Source organism: Caretta caretta, chromosome 5 (assembly GCF_965140235.1).
Source record: "Caretta caretta isolate rCarCar2 chromosome 5, rCarCar1.hap1, whole genome shotgun sequence".
Classification (NCBI taxonomy): Eukaryota; Metazoa; Chordata; order Testudines; family Cheloniidae; genus Caretta; species Caretta caretta.
In genome coordinates this window covers 25,882,218-25,894,838 of record NC_134210.1, presented here as the reverse complement: position 1 = coordinate 25,894,838, position 12,621 = coordinate 25,882,218, and the positions used below count along the sequence as shown (strand labels likewise).

The following is a 12,621-nucleotide window of genomic DNA, read 5'->3' as shown; positions in this document are numbered from 1 at the left end:
GTACCCTTTGCTCACTGAATGAGACAGGACTTCTGTGTCAAAGTAGTATGTGATAATGTAATTAAAAACTCATAATGCATATGCATAAAGAGCCAAATTAAGGTTCCATAGACAACCTCAATTCTGAATTTCATAACTTTTGAGTAACTTTTGTCTTTGCAGTCTGTATTCTTTTATTGTAGGTTTTTTGTGTGTAACTTTCTAGATTTAAAAAAAAAAACTGTAAAAACAACTTCCATCACATGGCATCATATTGATGCCTTCCTCTAACATAGAATAAGTAACTGGGAAAAGTGAGCACAGCAAAAAAAAGATTGATTTGTAAGGGACAAAATTATTCAAGATAGTTAAGTCCTAGGCAGACTGCGAAGAGCTACAAAAGGATCTCTCAAAACTGGGTGACTGGGCAACAAAACGGCAGATGAAATTCAATATTGATAAAGGCAAAGTAATGCACATTGGGAAACATAATCCCAACTATACATATAAAATGATCAGGTCTAAATGAGTTTTTACCACTCAAGAAAGAGATTTTGGAGTCATTGTGGATAGTTCTCTGAAAACATCTACTCAGTGTGCAGCAGCAGTCAAAAAAGCTAGCAGAATGTTGGGAATCATTCGGAAAGGGGTAGAGAATAAGACAGAAAATATCATATTGTCTCTATATAAATCCATGGTACACCCATATCTTGAATACTGCATGTGGTTGTGGTCGCCCCATCTCAAAAAAGGTATATTGGAATTGGAAAAGGTTCAGAAAAGAACAACAAAAATGATTAGGGGTATGGAACAGGCGCCATACGAGTGAGGTTAATAAGATTGGGACTTTTTAGCTTGGAAAAGAGACGACTAGTGGGGAATATAATAGAGGTCTATAAAATCATGATTGGTGTGGAGAAAGTAAATAAGGAAGTGTTATTTACTCCTCATAACACAAAAACTAGGGGGTCACCAAATTAAATGAATAGGCAGCAGATTTAAAACAAACAAAAGGAAGTATTTTTTTCACACAACGCGCAGTCAGCCTGTGGAACTCCTTGCCAGAGGAGCCAAGACTATAACAGGGTTCAAAAAAGGAACTAGATAAGTTCATGGAGCATAGGTCCATCAGTGCCTAAGGGTGGGCAAACTTTCTGGCCTGAGGGCCACATCTGGGTGTGGAAATTGTATGGTGGGACATGAATGCTCATGAAATTGGGAGTAGGGGTGCAGGAGGGGGTGAAAGCTCCAGTTGGGGGGTGTGGGCTCTGGTGTGGGGCCGTGGATGAGGGGTTTGGGGATACAGGCTGGATTCGAGAGGGTGGGAGGGGGCTCTGGGCTGGAGCAGGGGGGTTGGGAAGGGGGTGAGGGATCCGGCTTGGGGTGTGGACTCTGGATGGGGCTGGGGGGTTTGGGATGCAGGAGGGTGCTCTGGGCTGGGACCGAGGGGTTCGGAGGGTGGGAGAGGTCTCAGGGCTGGGGCAGGGTGTTGGGTGATGGGATGGATCACTGTTCTGTTCATTCCCTCTGGGGCACTGTCATTGTCCGCTGTCGGAAGACAGGATACTGGGCTAGAATGACCTTTGGCCTGACCAAGTATGGCTGTTCTTATGTTCTTAAGGGACAGTTGTGTTTGAAGACAGGATAGAAGAGCATCACAGAGAAGGAAGGATTTTAAATTCTATCATGTTGCTGTTTTTTTTTCTTGTACTGAAATTACATATGATGAAACACAGTAGATTTTTCCACTGTATTAAAACCTGTAAGCATCAGTGAGAAAATACAGATACTGATAAAAAGTAATGCTACTCCATTAAATTAAATACCCCAAGAGGACCTGCTTCAGTACAGGAGGAGAAAAACACTATGACTGCACACCCCTAGTTGTTACTTATCACCCCACTTGGAACCCATAGAGGGTATCATCAAACTACTACAACCCATACTTGATAGGGACCCCATCCTGAAATAAATCTTTCCTGAATCCCCTCTTCTGGCCTTCAGACCCCCCAGCCTCTCCAAGTTCATCCCCAGAAGCAAGTTCCCCAGAGACCAGCACACACCAAGTCAAAGTGGCAGCAGGCCCTGCCAGAACAAGATACAAAACCTGCAGATGCATCTCCGCTGCTACAGTGATTAACACCCCCAAAACACGCCTTTCAAGATCCATGGGTCCTATACATGCCTATTACAACCAGGGCTTTGGAGCTGTACTCCGGCTCCGCTCCAGCTCCAGGCAAAAACCTGCAGCTCCACTGCTCCGGAGCTGCTCCACGCTCCAGCTCTGCGCTCTGTTCCAAAGCTCTGATCACAATGTGTGGTGTACCTCATCCAGTACACTAAATTCCCTAGTAGCAACTATCTGGGTGAAACCAGACAATCACTCTGCTCTCGAATGAACTCGTACAGAAAAATGATAAAAGACAAAAACATCACATCACCTAAGGGTGAACACCATCACTCTATATCTGACATATCAGTCCTCATCCTCAAAGGAAACTTGCACAGTGCTTTCAAAAGAAGAGCCTGGGAGCTTAAATTTGTAACTTTGCTAGACACTAAAAATCATAGACTGAATATAAACAGTAGATTTATGGCTTATTACAACAATCTATAACCCACTAACAACTCCCACACCCATTCCTTTCCTTTCCTCGCCTCCCTATGACTGAAGGGATGTTAACGGGGTGCTTCACCCTGATTGGTCCTTTGAAATATGTTAAATAGTTCTGCTAAACAATCTGTTCTACCTTGTATTTAGCTGTAACACTCTGAACCATGGCCAAAAGCAGTGGTTTTCAAACTTTTTTTCTGGTGACCCAGTTGAAGAAAATTGTTGATGCCTGCAACCCAACAGAGCTGGGGATGAGGGGTTTGGGCTGTGGAAAAAGGTAGGCACTAGCCTGCCTTAGCTGGGCAGCACCACCTATGGGACTATTAACTAGTGCCTGACATGCTGCGACCCAGTACTGGGTCGCAATCCAAAGTTTGAAAAACGCTGGTCTACACTACAGTTGATATAACTGTCGCATACAGGGTATGGAAAAGTCACATCCATGAGTGACATAGTCATACCGGCCTGACCCCCTGGAGTAGACAGCACTATGTTGATGGGAGGGCTTCTCCCGTCAATATAGTTGCCACCTTTTGAGGAGATGGAATACCTATGCTGTTGGGAGCAGTTTTCCCATTGGCATAGGTAGCGGTTTCACTAAAGCACAACAGCAGTGTAGCTGCATTGTAAATGTAGACAAGCCCTGAGTACATTTCCCAGACCTGAAGAAGAGCTCTGTGTAAGCTCAAAAATTTGTCACTCTCATCAACCTAAGTTGGTACAATAAAAGATATTACCTCACCCACCTTTGTCTCTAGTAAATAACTAAATATACGATCAAGGTATATAGCATTAATTTTAAAAATTCTCAATATCTTGCTGAAAATGAAATTGGTATCTTACCAAATCTTTTTTTTCTTTGTTCAAGCTCTCTAGTTTCTTATGCTAGAGATAAATAAAGGTAAAATAGTATGTTTTAGTGTTAGAAATAAGAGCAGAATTTCGTATTGGATTGTTACTGCTGTTAATCGAATTGAAAAGTTAGGGCTATATTCTCATCTAGTGAACAAGAAGTTGTCACTCATGCTATCTGATATCAAGTACTTGAGACCGAGAAGGGGGAGCCTTATAAATATATTACAAAATGTGACTGGAGGAATGCATTATTTTCTCTAACAGAACTGTGGGACAATGTGTTGTTTTGTGATTATAGTAAATGACTGTAAGCCAGGTGAATCTTAGTGTCCAATACCAATTGTGCCATTGACTCACCATGGAAGTTTTTGGACAGATGACTTGGTCACCTGCCTCAGTAAAACTATATGGAAAATTAGGTGAAAAGTAGGATCCTTCTGAAAGTCATGATTTATCTACACTGTTCTTATATAAACTTAAAAAGTGTGTGTCAGTAAGCTTCCATAGAAACATATTTTGAGCATTCAGTGCTCATTTATTTCATATGTATCTTCTAGAGGTTTTAATGCAGCGGTCCCTATACTTTTCAGGATTGCACCCTCCCTTACCCGTGTCCACATTCCCCAGCGTCCCTGGAGCTGGGAGGAGGGCCGTGGCTCGGGGCAGGGGCGCGGTGTGAAGTGGGGTAAGGGGGCCAGGAATGGAGCCATGACCAGGGGTGCAGGTTGAGAATGGGGCTGTGGGCAGGGCCGGAGCAAAGCTGGGAGTGGAGTGGGGCTAGGTGGTGCTCCTTCCCCTCCCCCAGTGGGGCTGGCCGTCCCCTCCACTCCCCTCTAGGGGGGCATGCCCCACAGTTTGAGGACCTCTGTTTTAATGTAATGAAATGTGTTTTTGTCTTACAGTTATGATCCACTTTCATAAGTGAGCTGCATTGGCTGGTTGGAGTGAATATATAATAATGAGTGGTGCAGCTTTGGGCATTGAGATAATATTTGTCTTTTTTCTGGCTTTATTCATACTTCATCGGTATGGAGACTTCAAGAAACAACATAGACTTGTGATCATAGCAACCCTGCTGGCTTGGTATCTTTGTTTTCTTATAGTATTTATATTGCCTCTGGATGTTAGTACGGTAAGGTTTTCCATTTTTGTAAAGCTTAGTACGTTATTGCTCTATTTAAAAAAAAAATCACAAAATACACTACACACTAAGAATACAGTTGTGTAAATCAGTAGAAAATATCTCTATAAGACAAAGAATTTTCAATTAAAAAGGCATCTTTTAAAAATTGTAAAGTTGAATAAAATGTCCTGTTAGTTCTGTCAAGTTAAAAATATATTTAAAATCAGCGAACTGAATTTTAAAATTCACTATTTATGTTGTTAATTTTAGTATTTCTCTCAGCTTGAACAATGAACTAATAGAGTGAAATCAATTTTTTCTGGTCAGTTTTTCATCAATTTCACTCTCAATTTTTTTATGCACTAATTAAGTGCTGGGATGCAAATACTTAGGAATTTTTTTTTTAAACCTGCCTTACAAGAATTAAAAGTGAAAAGCCATGGAAATATTAGCATTTCACTTAATTTTGGTGCCAAATTTGATTTGTATCCCTATTCTTGTTTTTTTCAATAACTGTTTCACCTTGTTCCTCATAGTTGTTTACATGATGATTTCATTGTCTTCTAGACTATATACAATCGATGCAAACTTGCTGTTAACTCCAGCCCTTCAGAAAGCAGCAGCAGCAGCAACAACATCATCAATGGATCTTACCCTACTTCTGCTCCAAGGTACAAAGAACGGTCTTATTTTTCTGCATCACAATATTAAAAGCATTAGTATACTTTTTAAGTAGGCAAAAATGTGCAAATAAAGAACTAGTACCTGTGCTGGAGAGAGTGCACTCTAAATTGAACATGACATGGTGATTGAAAGCTGTTAACAGGCACTGTTGTGAGGAGGGACAAGCATGACAATAAGATCTTGTGATTAAGTTATCTGCAGATCTCAATGCTTCTATTTTTGTTTATTTTTAATTGTTTTTAATGTTGTTACCTCCTCCACTTTGTCATAGACAAGACAAGAGAACTGAGGTTTTTAGAAGGAATTTGAATATACCAAGAGAGGTGCTTTTGTGAATTTCTTTTATTATTCCACAGACCTAATGCTTATTAGGGTTTTTGACCTTGACAGTATGCTTCAGAGACCCACAGTCTTTCCTTTGTTTATGTATTCATTATATCCAAGACTGTAGACCTCTGTAAATTTCAGACAACTCAAAAGTTATGATAGGTGCTCTATATCTGTCTGCTGGCAGAGAAGAAATCACACTTAGATGTCTGAGTTGTAGTGTGATGATTGGAGCACTGAAATCATAAAATCCGGATCCTCTTTCTGGCTTTTCCCCATTTGACCATGAACAAATCTCTTAACCTTTTTGTGCTATTTCCATGTTTGAAAAATTAATGTAATACTCTTACTCATCTCACAGAGACGTGAGGCTTAGTTAATTGTCAGTAGGCTATTTTGAGATTCTAGGATGCAAATTGATGTGTATGTGCAAAATTTTTGTTATTTCATCACCCCAAAGTGGAGAATATTAAGGTTGTTTAACACCGAAAAGTCAGGAGATACCAGCATTAAGGTGGCATGCACAACACTCCCCGTGATGGGTATGCATTGCTCAACAGTCTTAAATTATAAGACTTTCTGTTTCTCAAATAATGCATTATCCTACTATCTCTTCTACAACTTTAAATAAACCACTATCACATCTCTTTACTATAGTACACTGTACATAAGAATGGCCATACTGGGTCAGACCAATGGTCCATATAGTCCAGTATCCTGTGTTTCAACAGTGGCCAATGCCAGGTGCTTCAAAGGGAAGGAACAGGACAGATAATCATCAATTGATCCATCCCCTGTCACCCATTCCCAGCTTCTGGCAAACAGAGACTAGGGACATTTTAGAGCACGGTTTTGCATCCCTGCCTATCCTGGCTAATAGCCACTGATGTACCTAACATCCATGAACTTATCTAGCTCTTTTTTGAACCCTGTTATAGTCTTTGCTCTCACAACATCTTCTGGCAAAGAGTTCCACAGGTTGACTGTGCATTGTGTGGAGGAATCATAGAATCATAGAATATCAGGGTTGGAAGGGACCTCAGGAGGTCATCTAGTCCAACCCCCTCCTGAAAGCAGGACCAATTCCCAATTTTTGCCCCAAATCCCTAAATGGCCCCCTCAAGGATTGAACTCACAACCCTGGGTTTAGCAGGCCAGTGCTCAAACCACTGAGCTATCCCTCCCCCCCAAATACTTCCATTTGTTTGTTTTTTAAACCTGCTGCTTCCTATTAATTTCATTTGGTGACCCCTAGTTCTTGTGTTTTGAGAAGGAGTAAATAACTCTTCCTTATTTCTCCACACCAGTCATGATTTTATAGATCTCAATCATATCCTCCCTTAGCTGTCTCTTTTCCAAGACAAAAAGTCCAAGTCTTATTAAACTCTACTCATATGGAAGCTGTTCCCTACCCCTAATAATTTTTGTTGCCCTTTTCTGTAACTTTTCCAATTCCAGTATATCTCTCTTGAGATGGGGCGACCAGAACTGCAAGCAGTATTCAAGATGTGGGCATACCATGGATTTATATAGAGGCCATATGATATTTTCTGTCATCTTATCTATCCCTTTCCTAATGATTCCCAACATTCTGTTACCTTTTGTGACTGCCGCTGCACGTTGAGTGGATGTTTTCAGAGAACTATCCACAATGACTCCAAGATCTTTTATGAGTGGTAACAGCTAATTTAGACCCCCATAATTTTATATGTATAATTGGGATTATGTTTTCCAGTGTGCATTACTTTTAATTTATCAACACTGAATTTTATCTGCCTTTTTGTTGCCCAGTCACCCAGTTTTGTGAGATCCCTTTGGAACTGTTTGCAGTTGGCATTGGACTTAACTATCTTGAGTAGTTTGGTATCATCTGCAAATTTTGCCACCTACTGTTTACCCCTTTTTTCCAGATAATTTCTGAATACATTGAAGAGTACTGATCCCAGTATAGACCCCTGGGGGACAGCACTACTTACCACTCTCCATTCTGAAAACTGACCATTTATTCCTACCCTTTGTTTACTGTCTTTTAACCAGTTACCGATCCCTGAGAGGACCTTCCCTCTTATCCCATGACAGCTTACTTTGCTTAAGAGCCTTTGGTGAGGGATCTTGTCAAAGGCTTTCTGAAAATCTAAACACACTATATCCACTGAATCACCCTTGTCCACATGCTTGTTGACCCCGTCAAAAAATTCTAGTAGATTGGTGAGGCATGATTTCCCTTTACAGAAAACCTGTTGCCTCTTCCCCCAACAAATCATGTTCATCTATATGTTTGATAATTCTGTTTACTATAGACTCAATCAATTTGCCTGGTCCTGAAGTTAAACTTACTGGCCTGTAATTGCCAGGATCACCTATGGAACCTTTAAAAAAAATTGGCATCACATTAGCTATCCTCAAGTCATCTGGTACAGAAGCTGATTTAAATGATAAGTTACATACTGTGGTTAGTAGTTCTGCAATTTCACATATGAGTTCCTTCAGAACTCTTGGGTGAATACCATCTGGTCCTGGTGACTTATTACTTTTTAATTTATCAGTTTGTTACAAAAGCTCCTCTAATGATACCTCAATCTGGAATTGCTCCTCAGATTTGTCACCTAAAAAGAATGGCTTAGGTCTCCCTCTTATTCTCAGCCATGAAGACCAATGCAAAGAATCCATTTGGTTTCTCCTCAATGGCCTGATCACTGTTGAGTATCCCTTTAGTATCTCAATTGTCCAGTGGTCCCACTGGTTGTTTAGCAGGCTTTCTGATTCTGATATACTTAAAAAAAAAATTGCTGTTACTTTTTGAGTCTTCAGCTAGCTTTTCTTCAAATTCTTTTTGAGCAAAACAAAGACATTAACTAAATAAAACTTTTTTTTTTTTTTGTCTGCAATCATGTTAGTCATGCAGCCTACCTTAGTTTGGGACATAGGCAGATTGTTAAAAATATCTCTGATTAAACTACTCTGCATGTGCAAATTGCTAATAATTCAGGCAAATCAAAAGCAACTTTTCACTGGAACACTCCAAAACACTTCTCAATAACTGCTATCTCTGTCAAACAATGTAACTTTCTTATCCCTTCTGTTCCTACTGCTTTGATACACAAGCAGATAAAGTTATTCTGTAGTGAGGAATGTGTTGGTGATTAGAAGCATTTGTTTTTCACACTCCTTGTACTCAGCAGTTTGAGTGGTTTTGCTCAAAGTTTCCAGCTTTCTCAGGCAAAGACTAGATTTGGAAAGTATCAGCCCATTGAGTGAAAGTTTTTTTTGTAAAGATGACTGACTCTCAAACTGAATTATAATGGAAATGCTTAGGTAACTGCACTGTTAGTAATGACTGCTCTGGGTAGAATTTTCAAAAGCTTCTAAGGAAGTTATGCACCCAACTTCCACTGAAAGTTAATGGGAGTTATGCGCCCACTCCTTTAGGTGTTTTTGAAAATCCCACCCCTCAGAAATAATTACAGAATACGTAGAAGGGAAAACAACCATTTACTGTTTTTCACTTTGGCTCTTCCTTTTCTAAGATCTTGTTCTCTGAAAAAGAAACATTCTATGTAAGAAAAATATGAACATGCTTTACTGAACACAACCAAAAAAATTGCCTTACTAGTTGACTTCTGGTGAGTCTCTGATGGAATGCCAGTTGGGACTACCCTTTTTTTTTTCCCTTAAGAGAAATAGTCTTGTCCAGATATGTGCTCTTTTTGGTGCCAGTATTTATCAGCATAATTTTTAAGTGGGCTATAAACTAAATCTCTTACGAAACAAGTTAGTCATGCAAAAACATTTAATTAAAACAGTTTTCTGCAGTGGCAAGACTAAAAATAGTTTCTGGATAGAAGTGATGAATATTATGATATTTAGATTTTACAATTAACATGTGGCTCTCTGACCTTTTTACAGAAAACATAAGTGTTTCAAACCATGGAGTTATATTCCCAATGGAATTATGCCAATCTTCTGGCGTGTAGTATACTGGACATCACAGTTCTTAACCTGGTAAGTGAGGGAACTAGATCGCAAAGACCACAATATATATTCTGAAAATAAAAGTTGCTAGTATTTACAAAATACCTTTAAGATTTCATTCCGAGAGATTCTTACATTGTCATCTGATGGTCTGGCAGAAGAAAATTGTTTTGAAATCAAATACCTTCTAACGTAGTTTCAGTAAAGCATTTAAACATGTTTAACTCCCATTAACTAATGGGGATTTAATGAGGAATATATCCAATTAAAAACCCAAGCACTGACAGTAAAACTTAATACAAGACAAATATACTTAACTAAATTCAAAATTAAAGAGTTTTGGTGTAGCAGACTGAATGTTCCTTACTCTGGCCACTCTGAAGCTCATAAAAATGTTCTTTTATTCTGTGCTGCCATTGCTTCTGTATACTCTTGGGGGAGCAAGCACCACAATCTATATCTAGTATTCTGAGTCAGAGATATAATCTTAGCACAGAACAAAATAAGCGAATAAACAAAACCATTCCTGCCCAAGAGCAAAATGTTACAAGGTCTCTCTGTTCAGCAGTGCTCTCTTTTTTGAGGGTGAATTCTTCCAAGAAATGTGTGTAAGAACAAATCCTACATTTCATCATTATGAGAGGCTATAAAAAGGACTTAGCGGAATTTGAGAGCTACATAAGAGAAGGCACATGCCTGCAGTAGCTGCAACAAATATGTTTAGAGGGAAAACAATATGTGTATGCCTTGTTTTAGATACATTGGTTAGTGTATTCATGTGAAACTACGACCAAGAGGAGCAAAGCCTGTAGTGCTCTTATAAGTGGTGGTTTTTCATACTAAAGCTGTCTATAGATATTAATCTAAACACAAGTTATTTCAAGGTTTACTGTCAACTAGATGTATCTAAAGAGAACACAAATGTAGCCGGTAACAGGTTTTGCTAGGAGAACTCTGCATGTGAAAACTGGCAAATAGAGTAAGATAGAAAAATCTTACATCATTAATGTATTTTTGTTTGGTTCTAGGATTCTCTTACCTTTCATGCAGTCATATGCTAGATCAGGAGGATTCTCCATTACTGGAAAGATTAAAACTGCATTGATTGAGAATGCAATCTATTATGGCACTTACTTGCTGATTTTTGGAGCATTTTTAATATATGTGGCTGTAAATCCAAATTTCAATCTACAATGGTAAGAGTAATACTATTGTAAGTATTTGTCTTTGTTTTTTAAACTGTGTTTGTATTTCTCACAATATCTCTGCAATGGAGAAGTTGGGCAGTACTAATCTAACCTAGAATTCGGACTTGCTCTAGACCAGGGGCGGGCAAACTTTTTGGCTTGAAATTGTATGGAGGGCCAGTTAGGGGAGGCTCTGCCTCCCCAAACAGCCAGGCATGGCCCTACCCCCATCCACACCCCCTGATGGCCCCCCAGGACTCCTGCCTCATCCACTCCCCATGCTCCCTGACCACCCCTGGAATTCCAGCCCCTGACTGCCCCTCAGGACCTCTGCCCCCATTTCCCCCCTGTTCCCCACTCTCTGACCGCCCCTCGAACTTCCCTGTCCTCTATCCAACCCCCCTACTCCCTTACCGCACTGCCTGGAGCACCGGTGGCTGGCAGCCTGGCTGCACCAGGACAGGCAGCCGCACCGCAAAGCACAGAGCATCAGGTCAGGCCGGGCTCTGCAGCCACGCCGCCCAGAGCATTGCGCCAGCGGCATAGCAAGGTAAGGCTGCAGGGGAGGGGGAACAGCTGGAGAGGGGCCAGGGGCCAGCCTCCCAGGCCAGGAGCTCAAGGGCCAGGCACGATGGTCCCGCAGGCTGGATGTGGCCAACGTGCCGTAGTTTACCCACCTCTGCTCCAGACTTTCCCTGAATATACTATTTCTGTTGATTTTTTTTTTTCAAGACGTGTGTGTATAATTTGTAAATGGTTTAGTCTGATTTCCAATATTTTCTCTCTAGACTTGCTTTTCAGATGGCATTTCTGGAAAAACTTTTATTGGTCAGGTTTTTTTAGGAAGGCTTGTGGTAGTATTGTCTGTTTAAATGTTTCTGGGATCACATTTAAATTTTTGATCTGGGCCTTTATCTGCAGTTAACTTTGAAATGGAAGACTTCAATCAATAAACGTCTTTTCAAATCCTGGAATGTAGTATTTACAAAGAAACTTGCTAGCATTAAAAAAGACACTTGAAAATATGGAAAATAGTACAAATTAATATAAACCTCTACCATCATCTCTGGTATGGTAGTCTATTGTTCCAGCAAGTTTGCTGCTGGATTTTCTGATTTATTCTTTCCCCTTGCATGCCCCTGCCCCTTAAGCTTCAGAGGCAGGAAAAGGTGACTCTTGTATGTTGTTTTTCCCAGTATAGTCTGCCTCTCAGCACTCTGTGTGAGTGCACCTGGTGAACAGCACTCACGTTGCTCGTTTAAGGCAGAGGCTTCTTGGTGGCTTTTTCTGGGGTGTCTCGTTTCAGGATATCTTTGTCATCTTCTCCTTTTCTCCCCAGCTTAGTCTCTGTATGATAGACAAGAAGATCTTCCGGGGCAGCATGTTAAGGAAAGCTGGGGACTGCTCTAGCCTGGTGGTGGATACTCAACCCTTTCAGTGCTTCAGCATGGGAGGTGGCCTATCTGCAAGAGAAACCTCTGGCTTATTTCAAAGACTTGAAAGATATAGACAATGCCAGCAGTTTCAAGTGTGACATAGTAGATAGGAAACTAATCTTGGTTCTGTGTATGTGAAAACATAATTACTTACTGGCGGTCACTCTTCTGTTTTAGGAACCAGCTTCAGACAATTGGGATAGCAGCTGCCAACACATGGGGTCTTTTCCTTCTTGTGTTGTTGTTGGGGTATGGTTTGGTAGAAATTCCACGCTCACACTGGAATGGAGCAAAAAAGGGGTACCTTCTCATGAAGACTTATTTCAAGGTTGCCAAACTGATGACTGAAAAAGCAGATGCAGAGGAGAACTTAGAAGATATTATGGAGGTGAACAAGCTAATTTTAATTAAGAAATATAAAGTGGGGAGGGTTTAATTATTCAT

General features: G+C 40.4%; 1 protein-coding gene across 2 annotated transcripts in view; it reads left to right on the top strand.

Moving 5' to 3' along the window:
- The window catches only part of LMBRD2 (LMBR1 domain containing 2), a 62,117-nt gene that overhangs the window by 12,440 nt on the left and 37,056 nt on the right, over window positions 1-12,621 (top strand). For both annotated transcript variants that reach the window (XM_048851499.2, XM_048851500.2), the window contains exons 2-6: window positions 4,351-4,580; window positions 5,139-5,242; window positions 9,489-9,584; window positions 10,583-10,750; window positions 12,355-12,565. In XM_048851499.2, coding sequence (XP_048707456.2) covers window positions 4,407-4,580; window positions 5,139-5,242; window positions 9,489-9,584; window positions 10,583-10,750; window positions 12,355-12,565 — 753 coding nt within the window. In that variant the 5' untranslated portion in view covers window positions 4,351-4,406. The remainder of the gene's footprint in view (window positions 1-4,350; window positions 4,581-5,138; window positions 5,243-9,488; window positions 9,585-10,582; window positions 10,751-12,354; window positions 12,566-12,621) is intronic.